Source organism: Rhinatrema bivittatum, chromosome 6 (genome assembly GCF_901001135.1).
Source record: "Rhinatrema bivittatum chromosome 6, aRhiBiv1.1, whole genome shotgun sequence".
NCBI lineage: Eukaryota > Metazoa > Chordata > Amphibia > Gymnophiona > Rhinatrematidae > Rhinatrema > Rhinatrema bivittatum.
In genome coordinates this window covers 84966072-84990762 of record NC_042620.1, presented here as the reverse complement: position 1 = coordinate 84990762, position 24691 = coordinate 84966072, and the positions used below count along the sequence as shown (strand labels likewise).

Sequence of the window (24691 nt, the reverse complement as noted above, 5' to 3'; positions counted from 1 at the left end):
TCGTAGTGGTAGCAGCATTCCTCAGGAAGGAAGGTGTCCACGTCTGCCCATACCTGGACGATTGGCTAATCAGGGCCTCCACCCAACAGATAGCTCAATCCTCCCTAAAATTGACAATTCAAACACTCCTTTCCTTAGGGTTTCTCGTCAATTACGAGAAATCTTGCTTAGTCCCGTCTCAAACCTTATCCTTCATTGGGGCAGACTTGGACACCTTACAGGCAAAGGCTTACCTTCCTCTTCAGAGGGTCCACACCCTAATGTCCCTGGCTCGCCAGCTCCAGTCTCAGAACACTGCCACAGCTCGCCAGTTCCTCATTCTCCTAGGGCACATGGCATCCTCGGTTCAAGTCACTCCCATGACCCGACTAGCCATGAGAGTAACACAATGGACTCTACGACACCAATGGATTCAAGCTTTTCAGCCTCTGTCCTCCATAGTCACAGTCACACAAGCGCTGCGCCTATCCTTAACCTGGTGGACAACTCAGGTCAACCTCCTTCAGGGCTTACCCTTTCTTCCACCGGATCCGCAAGTAATCCTAACCACCGACGCTTCTCACATCGGTTGGGGAGCCCATGTGGACGACTTTCAAACCCAAGGGTTATGGTCCAAAGAGGAAGCCGAACACCAGATCAATTTCCTGGAACTTCGAGCAATCCGCTATGCGCTCCGAACTTTCAAAGATCATCTATTCCATCAGATAATCTTAATCCAGACGGACAACCAAGTGGCCATGTGGTACATAAACAAGCAGGGAGGCACAGACTCCTTCCTTCTGTGTCAGGAAGCTGCGCAGATCTGGGCGGAAGCCCTCTCCCACTCCATGTACCTCAGGGCCACTTACCTGCCTGGAGTAGACAATGTATTGGCAGACCAGCTGAGCCGTGTCTTCCAACCGCACGAGTGGTCACTCGATCCTCTGGTAGCGACCTCTCTGTTTCACAAGTGGGGTTCTCCCCGCATAGACCTCTTTGCGTCCCCTCAGAACCACAAAGTGGACGATTACTGCTCTCTCATTTGGAGCCAGCACTCTCGGCCGAGGGATGCATTCTCCCTCAAGTGGACAACCGGTCTGCTCTATGCATTCCCTCCCTCTTGTGTCAAAGACTCTCGTGAAGCTACGCCAGGACGGGGGAACCATGATCCTGATAGCACCTTACTGGCCATGCCAAGTATGGTTTCCAATACTCCAGGATCTCTCCATCCGCAGGCACATTCCTCTGGGAAAGGACCCGCATCTGCTCACTCAAAACGACGGATGCCTCCTCCATCCCAACCTCCAAGCCTTGTCCCTGACGGCATGGATGTTGAAAGGTTAGTCCTTCAGCCTTTCAACCTTTCAGATTCCGTTTCTCGGGTCCTGATAGCTTCACGAAAGCCTTCCACAAGAAAGTCTTACTCATACAAATGGAAAAGGTACACATCATGGTGCACTTCTCAGTCCCTTGATCCCCTTTCCTGTCCAATCTCCAAATTCTTGGACTATTTATGGCATCTCTCTGAATCAGGTCTTAAAACCTCTTCTATCAGAATGCATGTCAGTGCGGTAGCCGCCTTCCATAAAGGTGTACAGGGTGTCCCTATTTCAGTACAACCCCTAGTAACACGTTTTCTTAAAGGCTTGCTCCATCTGAAGCCACCCTTACGTCCTCCGGCCCCATCTTGGGACCTTAACCTGGTTCTTGGTCGTCTAATGAAACCTCCTTTCGAACCTCTGCACTCCTGTGAGTTAAAGTATCTCACATGGAAAGTGTTATTCCTTTTGGCTATCACTTCAGCTCGCAGGGTTAGTGAATTGCAGGCCCTAGTTACCTATCCGCCTTACACTAAGCTCCTGCAGGACCGGGCGGTACTCCGCACTCACCCTAAATTTTTACCTAAGGTAGTTTCTGAGTTTCATATTAATCAATCCATCATACTACCTATCTTTTTTCCCAGGCCCCACTCCAACTCCGGGGAACAGACTCTGCATACCCTAGACTGCAAACGAGCTCTAGCTTTTTATCTAGACCGTACAGTTGCTCACAGGAAGAGCACTCAATTATTTGTCTTTTTTCATCCTAACAAGTTAGGACATCCTGTGGGTAAGCAGGCTCTTTCCTCCTGGTTGGCGGACTGCATTTCTTTTTGCTATCAGCAAGCTGGCATTCCCTTTCAAGACCGTGTGAAAGCACACTCTGTGAGGGCCATGGCGACGTCAGTGGCACACCTTCGATCGGTGCCGCTTCCTGACATCTGCAGGGCTGCAACCTGGAGTTCTCTCCATACCTTTGCAGCCCACTATTGTTTGGACAAAGCTGGAAGACAGGACTCCATCTTCGGCCAATCTGTCTTGCGTAACCTTTTTCCAACGTGATGTACCAACACCCTTCCACCTTCCCAGTAGGGTGCGGATGCCCTTTCCCAAATTCCACCCCAGTTGTTGTGCCTGTTGCACGTCATTGGGTGCATTTGGTGCAAGTCGGGACATCCTCAGCTCGGTACTCACCCATTTGTGAGGACAACCATCCTGCTTGTCCTGTGAGAAAGCAAATGTTGCTTACCTGATGTAACAGGTGTTCTCACAGGACAGCAGGATGTTAGTCCTCACGAAACCCGCCCGCCTCCCCGCGGTGTTGGGTTCTTTTTATTTTTACTTTCTAGGCACTGCCTGTAGCTTTGAAAATCAGACTGAAGGGAGACCCCTGCTGGCTGCAGGGTCAGTGCCTTGCTGGGCATGCCCAGTAGGGGCCAGTCAAAGTTCTGTTTAAACTTTGACAGAAGTTTTCCGTGGTGGGCTCCATCCTCGATGTCACCCATTTGTGAGGACTAACATCCTGCTGTCCTGTGAGAACACCTGTTACATCAGGTAAGCAACATTTGCTATATCCTATTTGCGACACCAAACCATACCATTTTATGATCACTGGTGCTCAGATGGGCACCCACCCAGACATTAGAGACATTATCCCTGTTAGTGAGCACTAGGTCAAGTATAACTCTCTCCCTCGTGGGTTCTATTACCATTTGTTTGAATAGAGCCCCTTGAATGACATCCACCATCACTCTACTTCTGGTAGATTCTGCATAAGGGACTCTCCAGTCTACATCCGGCAGATTAAAATTTCCAACAATCATCACTTCTTCCTTCTTTCCCACCTTTTGGATGTCTTTGACCAGAACTCTGTCTAGTTCTTCCATTTAAGTCGGCGGCCTGTAAAAATGGATGCACCATCTTTTTTTTTTTTTTTTAAGAAGGCCCATAATGCTTCTTCTCTACCCCACATTTCTTGCAATTCAATTGCTTGGGTATTGTTTTTGAAATAAAGAGCTACTCCTCCCGCTTTTCTGTCCTCTCTGTCCTTCCTTAACAAGTTATAGCTCGGAATGTCCATATCCCAATCATGAGTCTCGGTGAACCAGGTCTCTGTAACAGCAAATATGTCCAAGTCTGCCTCCACCATTAAGACCTGCAGGTCTGGGATTTTATTGCCCACATTATAAGCATTTGTGGTCATAGCTATCCCACTTGTCTCCCTAGGATTGCTGCTCTTCTTAGTCATCTTTTCTGCTATTTTGAGCTTATTGACTTTGTTGTTTTCTTCCTCTATTGCTTGGGTGTGACATGGCAATTTCATTGGCCACCTCCTGCCACTCCCTTCTAGTTTAAATGCCTCATAGTATATGCTCTGAATTTCTCATTTAGCATCCTCTTTCCGTCCAAGGACAAATGTAGACCATCCTTACAGTATAACCTTTTACTATTCCATACATGGTGCCAGCCACCAATGTATCCAAAACCACGTGATTTATGCATGCTTTGAGCCAGACATTGAAGGCAGAGAAAAGATTTATGCACATACTTTCAATTTCTAAAGTGTGCATATAAGTGTACATGCAGAACATTTATACCTACTTTAAGCAGGGTTTACGTTTCTGGACATATGGCCATGCATATACTGGCCCAAATGCTGGAGTAATAAACTCTATGCCCATATGGGGCATAGAGTTTATTACTCCAGCGTTTGGGCAAAGAGCTCATGATATCTCAGCGCTTTTTGATCACTCAAGCTAAAAGATAAGTGCTTTGGACAGCTGTTATTAATATATTTTTAAAAAAATGAAAAAAATTTCAAAAATTTAAAAAAAAAAAAGATATTTTTAATGTGAGAGCATACAACCATGACCAATGATTGAAAAGTCCAAAAGAAACCACAATACATAAACAAAACTTGGTATATGTGGTAGACTCAATCGTGAGAGTAATTGTAAATCAAACTCTCCAAATTGTTATATGAGGTCTGGTTGTAGATAGAAGTTATAATTTTTGATCCCAATACATTTTACCAGTGTTGCGATTTTTGATGTCATGCATATACTGGGACAACCCACAAATTTTAAACTAAAGTGTGAGTCCTGCGCAAGCTGTTTACTTTTTACTTACAGACTTTCCATAAATTTGCAAAGCAAAATTATGTGCAGCGTTTCACTTTGAAAGTTTTCAGAAAGTAGACGTGCAAACTTCCTCACTCAAGGTTACACCTGTTTCTGGTATGGCGTAATTTGCACATGTGGCTTTGAATGAACAATTTTTAAAATCAGAAGTATGCATAAAATCGAGTTATGTACATACATTTTGAATGCAAAGACCTGCAAGTGTTCTAACAAGCCATTTCTGCACATAAAAGCATGTTTTATACTAGTAAATAGCTTTGAAAATTTAGCCCTCAAAACAATTGATTCTATATTAGAAAAATGAGTCATATGAAATATGATAGGTGATTCCTAACTGGAAAATTTCATTACACATGCAAGTAACTTATATTTTATCCTAGAATGCAGAAAATTGTATTTATGAGGATGGGGTTGTTTTTGCTACTTTAATGGAGCATGTTACAATATCCAATCTTTTTTCTTGCTCTAGATAATGGAACTTGGACTCAACTGTGGCTTGTTTCTGAATACCATGAGCAGGGTTCCTTGTTTGATTTCTTAAGTCGAAACTCAATTACTATCAACGGCATGATGAAGCTGGCACTTTCAGTAGTTAGTGGACTAGCACATCTTCATATGGAGATAGTTGGCACACAAGGTGATACTTTTTGAGTTCTAAAGTTAATTAATATTTTTATGCAGTTATAGATTATTTTTTAAACAATAGTACAAGCTATTTTCTTTAAAGTATCAATTTGCCTCTTTCTTTATTGCTATCAACTTTGGTTTATTCATGGAGATCAATTCTGTTTTTTTTTTCTTTATTTTTTTTCTGATGTTTTCTCATTTTTATAGACTAGAGGGTAGATACTGCTGATTGTAGCCAAATTGCCTATTTTTTAAATTGTCTTTTTGCATACACACCTCAGCTATTCATGTTGTATTCATGTTTAAATATGTTTGTGAGAAATGATATGTTGGGAAACCTGGTCGCGGACAGCCGCGACCGGGTCCCCCTTCTCTTACCCGCAGACGCCGGAGCTTCCCGCTGGCTTCCCCATGCTGGCTCGATCCGCATCGGGGCCTTCTCGTGGCATTCTCTCCTGGAGGGAGATGCCTCCGACATCTTCCGGGGACTCCGCCCCTTAGGCACACGTGTGCGCAGAAAGCCATAATTTAAAGGGGCTGCAGTGGGAAACCTCTGCCCGGCCCCAAACCTGATGTCATCGGAAGAGGCCTATATAAGGCCACTTCAAACCTTCCTGCTTTGCCTTGGCAACAGGCTGACTCTCTGAGTAGCTAGTTGCTGTTCCTGATCCTGTTCCAGCATTCCTGTGTTCCTGACTCCGCTCCTGTGTTCCGGTCTTCGCTCCTGTCTTCGCTTGCTTCTTCGGTTTTGACTTCGGCCTGGTTCCTGGATTCCTCTGTCTGCTGCCCGCTCTGACCCTTGGCGTGTTCTCTGTCCTCGGCTTGTCTGCTGCCTGCCTCGACTTCCAGCCTGGTTCCTCATGCTGCACCTTCGCTGCCCGACTCGACTCCTGGATAGTCTCTGCTTTTTCAGTTTTTGCCAGCCTCGACTCGGACCACCCACCGGTCTTCCTTCTCCAGGAGACTTTCGCCTAAGCCCTGCCGGCCCTGGCACCCAAGGGCTCAACCTGGGGGGAACGAGGGCTGGTATAGGTGAAGCTCCTGTCAGGTCTCCTGGTTCAATTCCACCTCTCGGCTTCGAGTGCCACTACAAGTTCCTTCAGTGAGCTTTCCAACTCTCGAGCCGGCCTAAGGGTCCACGTCCACAACATGATATACATGTGGGTTAGTGGGATGGCCTAAGCTGGAAAAGATTTCTAAAACTTAAAACACAAGAATCATCACAGGAACTAAGTAGAAACCAGAAGGAAACCAGAATGAAAAATGGAGAATGTAATCTTTTTATTTGCTATAATGGCCAACTGAATTATCTTAAAATAATAAAAGAATAACTCTACAGTTAAAGCACATTATTGAAAAGGTGCAGGAGTTCCTCATAACAAACCTCTTTATAAAAATAAACCCTTTTATAAATAATATGGGCAGCCAAGCCAATTCCACATACAATGTGTACCCAAGCATTTGCCATACACCAACAAAATGCACCACCCCCAGGCCACCCAACTTGCAGGCATTCAGTGGCACCCACTGTCTTTCCCATGAGGCCCCCATCACAGCCTAACAAGAAGCCTCACACACCCAGTCGCACCGTAACCACAGGATTCCTTGGAGCCAATTGTCCTGACTCCTGTTCAAATGGTCAGCCCCACTCAGCCCACAACCTGCTCAGATCTTATACCACAGGCATGAAACAGTAGAACTGATTGCATGCGCCCCCCCCACCCCCAAAAAAAAGATGCAGCTTAAGATTCCACAAGCAGGAAATCTTCCAAAGCCTCTTAAAAATTGTTATTTAAAAGATCTTGGCTAACATCTGATAACTTAAAAGACAGGAAACAGAGAGTAGGATTAAATGGTCAATTTTCTCAGTGGAAAAGGGTAAACAGTGGAGTGCCTCAAGGATCTGTACTTGGACCGGTGCTTTTCAATATATTTATAAATGATCTAGAAAAGAATACGACGAGTGAGGTTATCAAATTTGCGGATGACACAAAATTATTCCGAGTAGTTAAATCACAAGTGGATTGTGATACATTACAGGAGGACCTTGAAAGACTGGAAGATTGGGCATCCAAATGGCAGATGAAATTTAATGTGGACAAGTGCAAGGTGTTGCATATAGGGAAAAATAACCCTTGCTGTAGTTACACGATGTTAGGTTCCATATTAGGAGCTATCACCCAGGAAAAAGATCTAGGCATCATAGTGGATAATACTTTAAAATTGTCGGCTCAGTGTGCTGCAGCAGTCAAAAAAAGCAAACAATGTTAGGAATTATTAGGAAAGGAATGGTTAATAAAACGGACAATGTCATAATGCCTCTATATCGCTCCATGGTGAAACCGCACCTTGAATACTATGTACAATGCTGGTCGCTGCATCTCAAAAAAGATATCGTTGCGATGGAGAAGGTACAGAGAAGGGCAACCAAAATGATAAAGGGGATGGAACAGCTCCCCTGTGAGAAAAGGCTGAAGAGGTTAGGGCTGTTCAGCTTGGAGAAGAGACGGCTGAGGGGGGATATGATAGAGGTCTTTAAGATCATGAGAGGTCTTGAACGAGTAGATGTGAATCGGTTATTTACACTTTCGAATAATAGAAGGACTAGGGGGCATTCCATGAAGTTAGCAAGTAGTACATTTAAGACTAATTGGAGAAAATTTTTTTTCACTCAACGCACAATAAAGCTCTGGAATTTGTTGCCAGAGGATGTGGTTAGTGCAGTTAGTGTAGCTGGGTTCAAAAAAGGTTTGGATAAGTTCTTGGAGGAGAAGTCCATTAACAGCTATTAATCAAATTTATTTAGCAAATAGCCACTGCTATTAATTGCATCAGTAGCATGGGATCTTCTTCGTGTTTGGGTACTTGCCAGGTTCTTGTGGCCTGGTTTGGCCTCTGTTGGAAACAGGATGCTTGATGGACCCTTGATGGACCCTTGGTCTGACCCAGCATGGCAATTTCTTATGTTCTTAAGTGCACTCCAGTCACTTTGAACAGTCCTTTACAAACATCCCAAGACCAAGGACACCTTATGTGCCCATCCCACTGTAAGCACAGGCAGGATCAAATTTGCTGGTTCAATTTTTAGCTCTCCCCTGACCCCACATAACCTGATCTGCTAATGCAGGCCTTGAAATAATGTCTGACCAGTAGATCCTTGTATCTGGTAACCATAACATCACTTTAGATATATTCTTACAAACTGCTTGATTAACTGAAAACATGTCCATTTTCCCAAATGCAACAGCAGGATGTCCATCCAGGCCCAACTCCTCATCAACTCATTGAGGAATGGCATAAACTGGTCCCAGCTTATCCCTCATCTCCAAACCAATGCACCTTCATGCTGTGAAGCACCAGGCTCAAGTGCGGTCTATAAGGATGATGCTGAGCACACCTTTGAACCCAAACCACATACAAGTGGCCAATGATCCTGTCAGTCCTACTCCCATATCAAAGGCCTACAAAACAAAGAAACATTAAGCAGTATCCCACTTGCTAAGTTAAAATTGCTCCTTCAATCTAACATAAATTTAGAAAGCGCCAGTCTTCCAGCAACCTATCCAATGAATAACCCTCCAGCAAAACAGACACTGCCGCAGAAGTAGCTGCACCAAAATGACAGATTTCCAACCCCAAAATCCCCAATGTCCTGCACAACACCACAACAAATTGATATTTCACAAGAGGACTCCCATTCTCATGCAACAGAAATTGTGCACTCCCACTAGGGCACCTCCCGAGATATGCCCGCACATTAGCGATACATCACCAGATCCACCACAGCCTTCAAAACTAACCAAGCTCCACAAGCAACTTGATCATTTTTTGGAACAGTGAATCTGCAAGCAAACCATTTTCCTATTCACTATCACATGGTCAAACAGAAAACCCATAGGGACTTGACACTTGTTGCCCTATCATCTAATTCCCTGACTCTAGGGGTACCAAAAAAGGCCAACATGAATGCAACACGAAACAAACAAGTTTCATATGCCGAAAAACAGATGGATGGCAAAAACATTCCAAATGCGCAACAGTATCTCATGACTTTATCCTACACATCTCTGGGCCATCCCACCAACAAATGTTTAATCAAAAAACGAGCGGATGGAGTCTCCAACCATGCGCTTTCATAAAGAAGGAAAATCCAGAGATGTGACTAGACATAGTTGCTCTAGAAAAATCCACTGCCTTCACATACTCCATCGGTAAGTCATCGGAGACAGGACCTCATGACTACCCCTTAGAAAATAAAAATTTTACAATCTTCCCACACTGTCATACGCAGCCCAAGCTGAAGGTGCTAATGAAATTCACAGCAGAGACCAAGCTTTGGGACACTGAATCTCCATAGGGAATTTGGTACCACTGCTCTGTCTTGATTCACATCGGGTGCCAGAATTCATAATTGTGTCCATGTGCAATGAGAGAGAGAATCCGTGATTCCATTATGAACCCCCAGAACGTGACATGCACAAAAAGTCACATTAAGCTGCAAACAACGCAAAACAAATTCTCGAAGGAAGTCCACCACTAGGAAGCACTTAGCAGATTGCCTGTTGATAACTTGTACTTGTCCCAAATTGTCATACCAAAAAGATATCTTCCTATTCCTTAACCTGTCACTCCAAATTGCCAAAGGCATAACTATAGGAAATATCTCCAAAAAAGTGATATTCCGAGTCGTACCTATACGTATCCACAACTCTGCTTTCTGCAGATTATTCCAGCCTTCTTGGAAGCCTGATGCATTCTCTGAATATTGACTTGTGTTTTTCCCTTTTTGGCCCTGTAAAATTTCATATTGCTGAGCAACACTCAAGCCCCCTCCCTGCTTTCACTCACCTTCCCTTACCACTAAATATGTTTGTCCCAAGCATATTTAATAAGTTCTGTCATGGCTTTTGTTGCTACTATCTCTGCAGGTAAATGACTAAGCTGGTTGCTACTACCTCTGCTGTTTATCAGTTTTGTAACAAATAAGAAATGTTATTATATGCGATGTTTCATTTTCTCAACAGGTAAACCTGCTATTGCTCACAGAGATTTGAAAACCAAAAATATTTTAGTGAAAAAAAATGAAACATGCGCCATTGCAGACTTAGGTCTTGCTGTGAAACATGATTCAGTACTGAACACTATTGACATACCTCAGAATCCAAGAGTGGGAACAAAAAGGTAAGTTTAAAAGTATTTTATTTTAATATTTGAATAAAAATTAGATGGTGAATCAGTTTTTATTTAGAGTTGGGTTGAGGGATAACCTGGATAACCATGATTCAGATAAGGGTATGAAGCTCACCTTCTGACATGACTAATATAACAAAGATTTTTTGAAATGTGAATGATGCTTTTCCCCAACATAGTTTCTGATGTTATGCCTCTTTCTAAGCCCATTACTTCTCTTTGCAACCCCATCCATATCCCTTTACTGCTCAAATGCCAGGGAGGATAATTTTTAAACAACTACGCGTGGCAGCATATTCGCTTGCATATGACAGTGCGTAGTTTTACATAGTATTTTATAACCCAGCGTATCGTGTACGTGCAGATTATAAAATACATATATTTGTACCCCACAGCATACATGTGTATTTATGCTTATGCATGAATAATGCATACCACTGTAGAGGAGCACTTTCAGTCGGGGTGGGTTTCAGAAGGTGCGGAGTGGTGGGTTAGGGGGGTGGTGTCACAGAAACTTTCTGAGGTAAAGAATGTTTCCGTAACACACAATTAATAAATATAAATCTTTAGTAATATCAATTTTACTATGAATACCTTAGAATGTTTTTATAACTCCCCCCAACCCCCCCCCCCCACCTTCCAAAATCCACCCCGATTCAAAGTTCCCCTCTACAGTGGTACATATATAGAGAGTGTCAGACTGACCCTATACAGAAACGTGCTCTCTCTTTCTCTCTCTCTTTCTCTCTGACTCTCTCCCTCCCTCAAAAATAGGTGCAGTTAAAACGTATTTAATTAACTGTGGAGGTATATTCAATATCTATTGAATATAGCTGGCTATCATAAAGTTAGCTGCTAAGTTTAGGCCAGCTCTTTGGCTCGATCAGACTTATCTGGCTAACTCTCAACTTCTCCCAATTATGCTCCTGGAACATCCCTAACTTAGAGCTGGATTTACTAATGCCGCAAGGCATAGCGAATCCCGCGGTAACGGGGGGCGGGGGTGGTCCTGCGATAGCCGGCAGCCATCGCACCTCCGCAGTGCGATCGCTGCTGGCGTCGCGCCAAATAACTACACCATAAAAGGTGTAGTTATTCGGCGCGAAACTGACAACGATAAAGGTGCTTACCTTTCGCTGTCGGTGCAGTCTTCGTGGCGTCAGCCCCGGTGCTGCCCCCGACTCCTCCTCTTCTGGGGCTGACGCCACCCCGACTCCACCCCCATCTTGGTATCGCACGCGATAAGGGACTTTTCGGGTGCGAAACATCCCTTATTGCATGCAGTTCGCTTGGTAAATGACCCCCTAAGCCAGCTAAAGTTTAGCTGGTTATCTTAATAACAGTCTAGAATTTACCAAATACGTGCCCAAATATTTATTTAGCCGGCTAAATGCTTTTGAATATGGATCTCTTGATTGTTATAATAATAAACTTGTAAAAAACTTTTAAAACTATTTACAATAAAAAGGGAAAGGGAAGGGAAAAGCTAATGACTAAACTATTTACATTAAAAAAAAAAAAAAAAAAAAAGGCCCAAGAACCTTGGGATGCCAAGTGCTGAAAAGCCTGCAGGAGCTGGTGGCAGTGGTGGTGGCCTCATTGCCATCAACTCAAGCGCAGCTGTGAAGCTCTCTTGAGCCTGGGCTAGTCACTCCACCACCTCGACTACCCTCCTAAGTTCAGCTCTGACCCCACTTAACTCCTCCACCATCATCAGCACATCCAAGTCAATGGCTGCCTAAGATTCTGCTTCCTAGCATGCAGCGGGTGCTCCATTCACTGAGGCAGCTACTGCAGTTAAGGGGAACTGTGCTGAATCAGATGGATGGTGTCAAAGTCATCACCTCCATTGGCAAGCAATGGCTGGCTAGCCTCAGGACCAAGGTCCTTGGGCAGAAATGGGTGGAGGACCTACTGAGAAGGGAAGAAGGATTGGTGGGGGCCACTGATCTGGGGCCTCCCTTGTTTAGGGGAGGGAGTGTCTGTAGTGGCATTGCGGGGTCCACTGCTGCTGCTGCTGGTGGTGGTGGTGGCTGCTGCTGCCCAGTAGTGGCAATAACTGCTTCCTCTGCTGGAGAAGCCAAGAGCTCGCCTGCCTTTTCCTCCTCTTTTGAACTGGTGTTTTCACTCAAGAGAGCAAAAAGTGTGTGTTATAATCCATCAGCTCATATGCTCCAGGGAGTGATATGCATCATCAGTTAAGGAGAATTTCATTCGTGGGAGAGGCCAAGACAATGGTGAGTGCTCCCAGCGGTGGGACACCGATGTCATATAAAGTGTGGCAAGGCCATCAATACATTTCCAGAGATACGGAAGCTTCAATGAAGCTGTCTCTGAATAAGTGATGGTTGTGTTTGGAGCTAGGAGGTAGGGTCAATGTCTGGGTGGTTTGTGTTAGGATATGCCCTACATAGTAAGACATCAAGGGCCAAGTTGCTGCCACTAGTTTATGTATGTTTGTTGAATAGGAGGTATTGAGCTGGCCTGGTAAGAGTAAAAGGAATTAAAATCTAATTCGTTCTTGTGTTCAGTAATAGGCCTGTGAGTATATAAGACATATTGTTTCAAGAAAGTGCTGCCCATGATCCAGTGAATGGGCAAACATGAAGTAAGTGTGAATGAAGTTTTTGGTAGGGGTGTGCATTCGTTTGCAACGAAATAGGCATCGGCCGTCCATTGCTCCTACCATGTGACAGAGGCTAATCAATGGCACTGATAGCCCCTGTCACATGGTAACGGCAAAGTGCCATCGGCGCCATTTTGATTACTGGCAGCCGACAGCCCGAGAGTGGGAGATCGCTCCCGGGACCCCCGCTGGACCACCAGGGACTTTCAGAAAGTCTTGGGGGGTTGGGAGGGCTGGGGGGTTGTAGTTAATTAAATTTGAAGGGTTGGGGTGGGGTTTTTTTCCCCCCGAAATTGGACGAAAAAAGTGGATTCGGGGAGTGGACTGAAATGGCCTGCCCTGGACCCGAAAACAAAACCCCATTGAAAAAATAAATGTATGCACACCCCTAGTTTTCGGAAGCAGTAGGCAGAGACAAGGTCTTGTACAGTGGCAGAGCAATAGTAGGACCAGTGATGTAAGCTGGAAATCTAAAAACCTTTTTGACATCTTCTGATGGTTATGTTATTAACATACCTTCATGTCCCTCCTGCCAGGCAGGCAGCTGATCCAGCCACTCCCCTTCCTTTCTTCACAGCTCTCAAGTCTTTTTCTTGAGGTCCTCAATCTCTACAGAGATATAGGATTACAAAGATTTTAGTTCATTATTGCCCCACAAATTGCCCACTACCACCCCCACCCCAACCCTTTCCTTGTCCTTCTGCTCCACCAATCAAGAACACGTGGGTTTAGTTCCAAGAGGTGTGGTTTTTTTTTATGACATCACCTGTGTTATGTTGTGCATGGAACCAAATACAGCCAGTATTCTCCGCCTCCAGCTATTGGATGGACAGCTATGGACAAGCCTCTAACCCATTTTTTTCATTGAAGAGAATTTTTATGACTATTTCATGGTTGTGATATAGCCATTAAACTAGTTTTGAGTCAAATTTATCTTAATGGGCCAAGCTCCTGTGGATTGTTCTCTGTAGTGATGCGAGCCAGAACAGCAAAGCAGCTCACTACCCATCTGATGAGGCTTGTTTTTCTCTGGGAGAGCACTACATGTATAGTTTGAGCAGGCCCTTTTCAAAAAAGGGAACTTCTGCTTATTCTTTGAGCTGAAATGCTTGTGGAGGCCAAGCTCCAGCAATTAATAAGCCTTGCAGTGAAGCGTGCTGTTGACAATTTGAAAGCTCACCACTTCTTCTCAGAATTCAAAGCGAGCCCTCTAACTTAGGCCTGGATTTTCCATTCTCACAGAGAATGGTGAATCCAGTGGTAACGGGGGGCGGGGGCAAAGGACGGGGAGCGAAGGGGGGGCGGGCCTGCGAAAGCCGGCAGTGATCACACCACTGTGGTGTTAACGCTGCCGGCTTTCGCACCCAATAGCACCACCGTGAAAGGTGGCACTATTGGGCGCGCTACTGGTGACGATAATGTAACTTACCTTATCCCCGCCAGCGAAGATACCACCACGTCTGCTTCCTCGCCGCCACGACTCCCCCATCCCTGCCCGACTCCACCCCCGGCAAGCTATCGCATGCGAAAGGCTTAAAAAATGACCCCCTTAGTCTTCCATCCTGATTCCCATCCCTTGAATGTGGCAATAGGTTGAGCAATAAAACACAGTTGACAAGAGAAGGTAACATTCTCTTGTATTATTCAAACTGCCTTTAACCTTTTTCAAGGCAGGAAAAGAACCAGAGCTTTCAGCTGGCTAAGGTAAGTTATATAGGCTATGATTTAAAAAAAAAAAAAAAGGGAGAAGATACTTTCAGTTTGTATTGGAAATTAGGGGTGTGAATCGTGTGATCGATCGTCTTAACGATCGATTTTGGCTGGGGGGGAGGGAAATCTTATCGTCGTGTTTTTTGTTTTTTTTTAAATCGTTAAAAATCGTAAATCGGGGGAGGGCGGGAAAACCGGCACACCAAAAAAACCCTAAACCCCACCCCGAACCTTTAAAACAAATCCCCACCCTCCCGAACCCCCCCAAAATGTTTTAAATTACCTGGGGTCCAGTGGGGGGGGGGGGGGTCCCGGCACAATCTCCAGCTCTCTGGCCACGACTGCGTTAAGAGAAATGGCGCCGATGGCCCTTTGCCCTTATCATGTGACAGGGCAAAGGTAGCGCCGGCGCCATTTTGGTTCCTGGCGCCCGACGTCACGCATGCAGGAGATCGCCCCTGGACCCCCGCTGGACCCCCAAGGACTTTTGGCCAGCTTGGGGGGGGGGCCTCCTGACCTCCACAAGACTTGCCAAAATTCCAGCTGGGGTCCGGGAGCGACCTCCTGCACGCGAGCCGTATTGCCAATCTTCAAAATGGCGCCAGCGCTACCTTTGCCCTCACTATGTCATACGGGCGGTCGCCCCAAGCTGGCCAAAAGTCCCTGGGGGTCCAGCGGGGGTCCGGGGCGATCTCCTGCACGCGTGACATCGGGAGCCAGGAACTAAAATGGCGCCGGCGCTACCTTTGCCCTGTCACATGATAAGGGCAAAGGGCCACCGGCACCATTTCTCTTAACGCAGCCGTGGCCAGAGAGAGGGTGATCAAGCCGGGACCCCCCCACTGGACCCCAGGTAATTTAAAACATTTTGGGGGGGGTTCGGGAGGGTGGGGGATTTGTTTTAAAGGTTCGGGGTGGGTTTTAGGGTTTTTTTGGTGTGCCGGTTTTCCCGCGCCCTATTTAATGATACAATACAAATGCCCCTGACGATAAATCGGGGGCATTTGTATTGTATCGTGCACTCCAACGATTTTGGACGATTTTAAAATTATCTGACGATAATTTTAATCGTTCAAAAACGATTCACATCCCTATTGGAAATGGTTTTCTAAGACAAGGACATTTTCTGAGGATTGCCATGTGCCAGTTCATGTGTCTGAGCACTGTGCTCTCTGTGACCAATAAAAGGCAGCAGTATCTGACAGCACATAGTGCTCAGCTTGCAAACGCGAGCAAGCTTACAGTCTGGGGTCTTACTAGCTTGAACCTAGTGCATAAATATATTTTAGGAAGCAGCGCAAGCTCGTCTTGCGCTGCGTAGTTTAACATGGGAGTAAGGGGCAGGGAGCTTAGGCAGACAGGGGTTAGCCAGAAAAGGGGGGGGGGGAGGGGGAATAGCAGCTGAGGCAAATAGCAACAATTTTCGAATTGGTGCATTGCTATTGGTTGCTAGGGTAGCTAGACAGAGGGAAAGCGGGAAAAATGCTGGCAGTTGAGCAGCAACCACGAAGCGAGCAACTGAATTTTTTGCTTCGCTGCGGCTGTTGATCAACTCCAGGGTTAGGCACATCGGAGCGTGGGGGATTTGCCGGAATGAGTAGCAGAAGGGGCAGAGCAGGGAGGCCTGCGGACGCGGTGAGGCTGCTTGGCCCAACCCCTTTGGGGGTTCGCGGTGAGTTCCTTCGCGGCCGGGGGAAGGCTTTCCCTTCGGGCGGTCCTGTGGGAGGCGTTTCGTTTCGGGAGGCTCGTCTCGGCCTTGCTGCGGATGAGGGAGCTTCTGGTCAGGCTTCCCCGCGGCGCGACCCTTCCCCCCTCAGTTCCCCCTTGATGGTGTCTGAATCGGGGGAGAGCGGCGCCGAGCCGGACACGGAGCCCGCGGGGCTTGCGGGGCCGGGTCGCTTTCCCCCCCTCCGGGAGGCGCTTTATGTTCCCCCGTCGCCGCCAGCCCCGGCTCGCGCGCGTTTTCCGTGTTACGGGGCCTGGGGGCCGGCGGTTAGAGAGAGCGGCGTATTGGTGCCCCCACGGGGGGCCGGACTTACCGGGGTTGAAGTCGCGCAGGGGGCGGAGGCGGAGGCTGCTCGCCCTGCCAAGGGCGCTAAGAGCGGGAGGCCTAGGGCGCGCAGCAGCGCGGCACGGCGTGTTTGCAGCCCGAGGGAGGAGCCAGTAAGGAGCGCGCGCGCGGGCAGAGGTAGGAGCCCGGAGACGCGGCGCGCCGAGGGTAGGGTCAGAGGGCGAGCAGGTGCCAGTTCGGGCGCCGGCAAAAGGGGGGCTCGTACAGGAGCCAGCCGGGGGAGGAGCGGGCAGGCAGCTCCTAACGGGGCTCCCTTAGTGAAGGGACAGCAGCTCCCACAGCTGATTCCTTCGCAGGCTGGGCGACATATTAGTGCAGGCGGAGAGGGCAGGGGGCCCAGTTCGCTTGGGGGCCTGCCTTGCGGGGAGACAGCGGGGGAGGAGGCGTATATCCCCATCTCCGTGGTGGCGGATATCATAAGGCAATGCCTAGGCAGACATGCTGAATTAGGGCCAGAGCATGTCATTGAGCCAAGTTGGGCAGGTGCGGGGTCAGGAGGGTGGCAAGCAGGAGGAAGTTTCAGGGCTGGGGTTTGGTCAGGTCAGGCAGGTGCCAAAGAGCTATTTCCAGAGCTGAGGAGGGAGAGAGGCAGTGCATTGCCCTATGGAGAGAGACCTCCCGGGTCCAGGGAGCCAGGGAACTTTGGGGATTGGAGGGCTTTTGGGTCTTTTTCAGGTGCGGCGGAGGACGAGGCGGCGGGACCTTCGAAGAATGAATCATGGAGAGAGCGGGAAGTGGAGGCGAGAAGGGAGATTGGCAGGAGAGGATCAGCGGAGCAGCGGACAAGGGCAGAGCAGGAGCCGTGTGAGGGAGCCAGAGATAGTGGAGAGGCGGGAACGTCCGGAGGGACGAGAGGTAAGCATGGAAATATGGTTGAGGGGAGTTGCCCGAGTTCATTTAGAAAAAAGAAAAGGGTCCGGAGCCCTAGTTATTCTAGTACTTCGTCATCGGATACTAGTTTGAGTAGTGAGCATAGGGCAAAGAGAGCGGTGCTGGGAGACGGTCCGGGCCAGGATATGGGACATCCAGCCCTCGCTTCGTTAACGGAACTGTGGGAGGAAGTTCCCAAGCGCCTGGTTAAACGGATACGTAAAAGAAGATTCGTGGATATTTTTAAATTGTTAGAAGGGCGACGGGGGGGGCGCAGGGACAAGAAAAAAGCTAAGAAAAAGGGAAAGGGGGTCAAAAAAGGCCCAAAAATATCTAAGAACATAGTGAATTGGGTTCGGGGTTTCCTGCGATTGGCGAGCGTGGTGAGCCATTTTGATTGCGCGCAATACGGGGCTTTGCTGTCTTACGCGGACAGCATATTAGGAGCGTTCAGGGATTACGAAGGTTGGGCTTGGCTCAACTATGATGAAAAATTCAGAGATAAGATGGCGGGCAATAAGTTCATGTCCTGGGGCACGCAGGACATACACCTGTGGCTAACACAGATGACGAACAAAGGGGTAGGAAGTGCAAAAACCGGGGTAGTCAGTGGTGCGGGGGGCACGGGGGGTGTCGGGGCTGCGGTAGCAGGGGCAAAAGGGCAGTCCTTTCGGAGCCCCGGGGGGCCTCGACGGAGCGACGGGGGGAGTCAAGCAGCGGGCAGTGTCGCGGATGTGTGTTGGCGGTTCAACAAACTCACTTGTTTGTTCCCGGACTGCAAGTTTCGGCACGCCTGCTCCACATGTGGTGGAGCTCACCCCGCGACAAAATGCGGGCAGGGACAAAAGCCGGCCCTTGGCAAGGGTGTTAAACAGTGACGTTCTTCTTCGGAAAGCGGACTCACCAATCGCAGTGGGGGTCTTGCGGGAGTATTTACGGCATTACCCCAACGAAGGGGCAAAATCATTGCTTGAAAACGGTTTTAGGGAAGGTTTTAAAATTCCGTATGTGGGCCCGGGTTTTGGGGGGAGGGCTAGGAATGCTAGATCGGCTTACCGATTAGCAGAGGTGGCGAGGGATAAGTTGCGGGAGGAACTACAGCTGGGTAGGATTGTAGGGCCGTTTGGGGAGCAACCTTTTAGGAGGATGCATTTGTCACCGTTGGCAGTCATTCCAAAGAAGGTGTTGGGTAAGTTCAGGTTGATACTGAATTTATCACATCCAAAAGGAGCGGCCGTGAATGATTTTATCCCTAGGAAGGACTGCTCGGTGAAGTATGCGTCTTTCGAGGAGGCCATTGATATGGTGCGCCATGCGGGAGTAGGAGCTCTCATGGCTAAGGCGGATGTAGAGGCGGCGTTTCGATTGCTTCCGATTCATCCTTCGTGTTTTCCGTTGTTGGGATTTTATTTTGAGAGCGGTTACTTTGTGGATCGTTGTCTGCCAATGGGTTGTGCAGTATCCTGCGCGTTTTTCGAGGCGTTTAGCACGTTTGTGCACTGGGTTACGGCACAGCATAATCAGTGTGACAGATTATTGCATTATTTGGATGATTTCTTGTTTGTTGGGTCTGGAGTAACGGACGAATGTCAGCGGCAGTTGACGGGTTTCTTAGAGGTGACCAAGGAGCTGGGGGTACCAATAGCGCATCACAAGACGGAGGGGCCGGTGACGAAAATCATTTTTCTTGGCATAGAATTGGATTCGGTAGACATGGTATCGCGGTTACCCGCGGACAAGGTTCTTAAGTTGCATGAGTTAGTTCGATCGGTGCGAGGAGCAACAAAGGTGACTTTACGCCAGTTGCAGTCCTTGATTGGTTCTTTGAATTTTGCCTGCAGGGTTATTCCCATGGGAAGAGCGTTCATTCGCCGACTGTCACATAGAACGGTGGGGGTCAAAGCGGGGCATCATTTCATTAGAGTCACCAGAGACGTTAAGGAAGAATTGGAGGTATGGGAGAGATTTCTGGACGGATTTAATGGGGTGCGAGTAATGCAGGAGGACGAAATTTCGAATGCTGAATTGGAATTATTTTCCGACGCGGCAGGGTCTTGCGGATTTGGAATATATTTCCAAGGGAAGTGGTGTGCGGAAGCGTGGCCCACGGCGTGGGTGCAGGAAGGGGTAGTAAAAAATATCACATTCCTAGAACTTTTTCCCATAGTGGTAGCTTTAACGATTTGGGGTAAGGAGCTGCAGAACCGGAGGTTGGTGTGGTGGTGTGATAACTTGGGCGTGGTTCAGGTGGTGAATAAGTTAGCAGCTAAATGTTTAAGGGTATCGGGATTGTTGCGGGAGATGGTATTTTTATGCCTGTATTGGAACGTGACGATTAGAGCGCGGCATGTACCAGGGAACGTGAACTTGATTGCGGATGCTCTTTCTCGTTTCAAGTGGGATGTCTTCAGGGCGGAGGCTCCTCAAGCTTCGTTACGGGGAGAGACTTGTCCGGATCATCTGTGGCAGCTCATCAAGACGACTCCTGGGATTTGATTCGGCGATCATTGGCATCGTCCACGTGGAATTCTTATATGTCTGGGAGAGGAGTAGTTGCTAGGTTTCTGGGAGGAAGAGGGTGGAAAGGTGGGGCAGTGAGTGATACAGAGATCGGGCAGTTCATTTTGTGGGCCAAGAGTGCGGGGTACACCTTGGGGTCCGTACGGTGTCAGTTGGCGGGTTTTGCGTTTTTTCAAAAAGTGGTAGGTGAAAAGGATCCAACGGCTAGTTTCGTAGTGAGGCGTATGTTGAAAGGGTGGGGGAGAGGGTTTCAGCGACGCAGAGATCGGCGGAAGCCGATTCGTTATCAGGATTTGGTTGCGGTGGTCGAGTATTTAGGGGAGGTTTGTCACTCTACATATGAGATTTTATTATTCCGCGTGGCATTTTCGTTCGCCTTTTTCGGAGCGTTAAGGGTTAGCGAGCTGGCGGCGCGGTCAAAATCGGGACAGAAGGGGCAGGGTTTAGGGGTTCACGACGTGTGGGTGTCTGACGAAATGGTTCGCATACGGATACGTCATTCGAAAACTGATCAATGGGGGAGGGGAGCTTGGCTTTCGTTAAGTAAAGCGCCAGACACGATTGTGTGCCCCGTGGTGGCCGCCCGGGCGTTCCAACAGGTCAGACCGGGTTGGAAAGGGCAGTATTTAAGGCATGCTAACGGGGAGGTCCTAACTATTTTTCAGTTTGCTCGAGTGTTGTACAAAGTGGTGGAAGGTTTAGGGTGGGATACGAAGCGGTATACGACGCATTCGTTCAGAATAGGTGCGGCAACGACGGCGGCGGAGTTAGGTTGGTCGGATAGCAGCATCCAGAGGTTGGGACGATGGAAATCTGAGGCTTTTCGGTCGTACGTGCGTAAATAAAGTGGGTGGAAGTGTCGCATTATGTAGGCGATTAATGCAGGGTTTTGTATTTCAGAAGCGGAAAGGGGGGAGAGCGTCTGTGAATGTGCCTGGATCGTGGGCCACTCGTTCGTGCATCGGGCGAAACGAAGAGCGGCAAAGCGACCTTACGGAGAGAACCTGAATCTGAATAAAGATCTTTGGAGGGTGCATTGGTTTGGAAAAGGGGGAATGGGATGGGAGGACTTGTTGCCATTTCTGCAGGAGAAAGCCAAAACCCTGGGTCCTCCAAGGATATTAATTATACACTTAGGGGGTAACGACGTAGGCAAATTGACCTGTCGTAAGCTGATTAGCATCATGCGAAAAGATTTGGCTCGAATCATGAGTCGCTGGCCTGAGACGCGGGTGGGCTGGTCAGAGATCATCATTCGTCTTAAACACAGGGCTGAGAGGGTGTGGCGGATTGGCGTTAAAAAAGTGAACAGGCAAATTGGGAAGTGGGTGGTGCAGCAGGGAGGGTTTTGGATCCGACACGAGTGGTCTTGGGGTATGTTGGGGGGATTCTTTTTGGGGGATGGGGTCCACCTGTCGGAGGTAGGCATGGATTTATACAACAATGCCTTGGAGGAAGGACTTGAGCAGCAAGTTCGATAGGAAGGCCGCAGTGGGGGTGGGGAACAAAGACAAGTAAATTTGACTTTGTTGTGGCGGAAAAACCCGAGCCATCAGGATGTTTATTGTGGGTATGAAGGGGGAGGAGGGGGGGGGGACAAGGGGGGGAGGGAAAAATGCCCGTGTAGTTCGGGGCCGCTACACGGGAAGGCCTAAAGGGCAAGAGGGGGCCGATGCTCAGGCCGTACGCTTACCCTCGCTGGAGACGAGGCGGGGTAAGCATGGGTGGGGGAGGGGGGACCTAAGTCTTACCATTACGGCAAGGTGGTAAGCGAAGAAGAAAGGGGGGGGGGGGTGTCGGGGGAGGACGGGGTAGGATTTTATTTGATTGTATTAATTATTAGAGGCTCGGGTTATTATTATGTTATTGGTTAATAAACTGCGGCCTACAAAATTTTATGCCAATAAGTTGTCAGTGTGGTTTGTATAGGGGAAACGGAGGAGGGGGAGAAGCGAAGTGCCGTCTTGCTTCCTCATGTTATAGGAAGCAGCGCAAGCTCGTCTTGCGCTGCGTAGTTTAACATGGGAGTAAGGGGCAGGGAGCTTAGGCAGACAGGGGTTAGCCAGAAAAGGGGGGGGGGGGGGGGGGAATAGCAGCTGAGGCAAATAGCAACAATTTTCGAATTGGTGCATTGCTATTGGTTGCTAGGGTAGCTAGACAGAGGGAAAGCGGGAAAAATGCTGGCAGTTGAGCAGCAACCACGAAGCGAGCAACTGAATTTTTTGCTTCCCTCCCTCCCACCCGGACTTAAAGAAATCTGTGAACGGTTTGTTCTGTTGATTGTCGCAGTTTGGCGGAAAAACCCGAGCCATCAGGATGTTTATTGTGGGTATGAAGGGGGAGGAGGGGGGGGGGACAAGGGGGGGAGGGAAAAATGCCCGTGTAGTTCGGGGCCGCTACACGGGAAGGCCTAAAGGGCAAGAGGGGGCCGATGCTCAGGCCGTACGCTTACCCTCGCTGGAGACGAGGCGGGGTAAGCATGGGTGGGGGAGGGGGGACCTAAGTCTTACCATTACGGCAAGGTGGTAAGTGAAGAAGAAAGGGGGGGGGGGGGTGTCGGGGGGAGGACGGGGTAGGATTTTATTTGATTGTATTAATTATTAGAGGCTCGGGTTATTATTATGTTATTGGTTAATAAACTGCGGCCTACAAAATTTTATGCCAATAAGTTGTCAGTGTGGTTTGTATAGGGGAAACGGAGGAGGGGGAGAAGCGAAGTGCCGTCTTGCTTCCTCATGTTATAAACTCAGCGAGTTTCCCAGAGAGAGCAGCTAACGGTTTCTTCCGTTGTGTCTGGAATGCTGCCATCTTGAGAGCTCTCAAGCAGTTACAGGCTCGGCACAGCCACATATGATTAAAAACAAGGACTCTGCTGTTTAACTCTCCAAGTTCTGGGACAAAGTGATTAATGCCCACAGTCTTGCCTCTGGGGTTTTTTCTCCCCCATATCCTTAAGATTCCTAAACAAAGCCTTTCAGCCTTTAAAGAAATAAAAAGATTAATTCTGAGCAATAGAAGGTCTCAATAATCCGTTTGTTTCACTAAGTTGAAATTTAGGAATGAAAAATTATGCCAGCTGAGATTCAGTTCTGAGAGGGACACAGAAGGCATCTATAGCCATTCCACTCTATGCAGAACTGGAAATTAAACTACTTTCAGAATCATCTATCCTTGTGGAAGGAGGCGCTGTACATGAGAAATTATGTTTCACTTTTTTTTTCCATAAACTGTCTTTGCAAATGGCATTTGCACTAGCAGGGTGGAAAGAGCTCTATTAAGCAGAAATCTGCAGCTTTTTGATGGAAGACAGACTGCACAGCTTGAATCCACAGATGCCTAGCATTTTGTCAAGATTTGAAAATAAATAAATAAATACATTTGTTAGTTCTTCAAGATCACTAGCGCAGTAGGAGCTAGAAGACTCAGATGTTAGGCTGCTGGTTCTTGCTTCGAATTGTATCTCTGCAAATGCCTTGCAAAGAGGGAAAATTAGGTGAGATACTTCAGAGACTAGTTTTGAGTTAAGATGAATCAAAACCACAGAGACTTCCTGAGGATAGGTTAAATATTAGATTTTACAGAGAGTGCCAGAAAACCTAGAACAATTGTTTTTACAAAAAGTGGATTCACATTATCAGAAACCAGTAGGTCTTAGATATGCTCTGGAACTGCTTTCCCCAACACATTCATGTTTTTCTTTTCCATGTATATATATCATCAGCAAAGACAACTGCTATACTGGCAATACTAAACAAATTAATAAAGCCATTAATTATGTCCTGCTTTATTTCAAAAGCAAGAGCAAGATTGTTAATCATTATACTTTGAAATTCAAAAAGATATTAAATAAAAAATAAAAAAAAGGGATTGGCCCTTATAGACCAGTTCTGGTTTTCATATGTATCTGAATTTGCTAGACCTATCAGAGCAATAAATTAAAATAGACTATAATACTGAATACTGAATTTCCATTTAAAAATATGGGCTCAGCAATCTGATTTCACACTGCTTTTAAATTCAGAATTGCATTTTCATGTTTTGTCTTTGTTGGCGTCACAAAGAAAATTGTTTAATGTTAGTGACCTGATGCTCAAAAGCATTTACATGTTTAATGCTGAGCTTTATGCCTGTAAAAGCACTTTATCCATGGAAGTGGGCTTTTGAAAATTGCTATAACATATGCCTTTGATTTGTCAGTAGGTTTTTGCCCGTATTAGGAGAAGTCCATAAACTGTTATTAATCAATAGGGAATAGCCACTGCTTGTTGCCAGCAATAGTAGCATGGGATCTATTTAATGTTTGGGTACTTGCCAGCAACTTCTGACTTGGATTGGCCACTGTTGAAACAGGATGCTGGGCTTGTTGGACTCTTGGTTTGACCCAGTATGGCATATCTTATGTTCTTATGTAAATTACTATGATAACATGCAATTTTGAATGCGTAATTAAAAAAAAAAATCACATGAAAATAATGGTAAGGTTTTTGTTGGTGTAGAAACTCCCTGAATGTTGCAGAGGAGAATATCACTAGAGTTTCTAGATTGGATATTAAGACAACAGATGCCCATTTTAAAAGATTTTGCCAGAAGCGTTTCGCTCAAGGTTGAGCAAAGTGATAGAGTGCAGGGTATTTACATC

General features: G+C 47.2%; 1 protein-coding gene across 1 annotated transcript in view; it reads left to right on the top strand.

Moving 5' to 3' along the window:
* The window catches only part of ACVR1C (activin A receptor type 1C), a 225552-nt gene that overhangs the window by 151080 nt on the left and 49781 nt on the right, over positions 1–24691 (top strand). Inside the window, exons 5-6 of the mRNA XM_029605529.1 lie at positions 4908–5075; positions 10090–10246. Coding sequence (XP_029461389.1) covers positions 4908–5075; positions 10090–10246 — 325 coding nt within the window. The remainder of the gene's footprint in view (positions 1–4907; positions 5076–10089; positions 10247–24691) is intronic.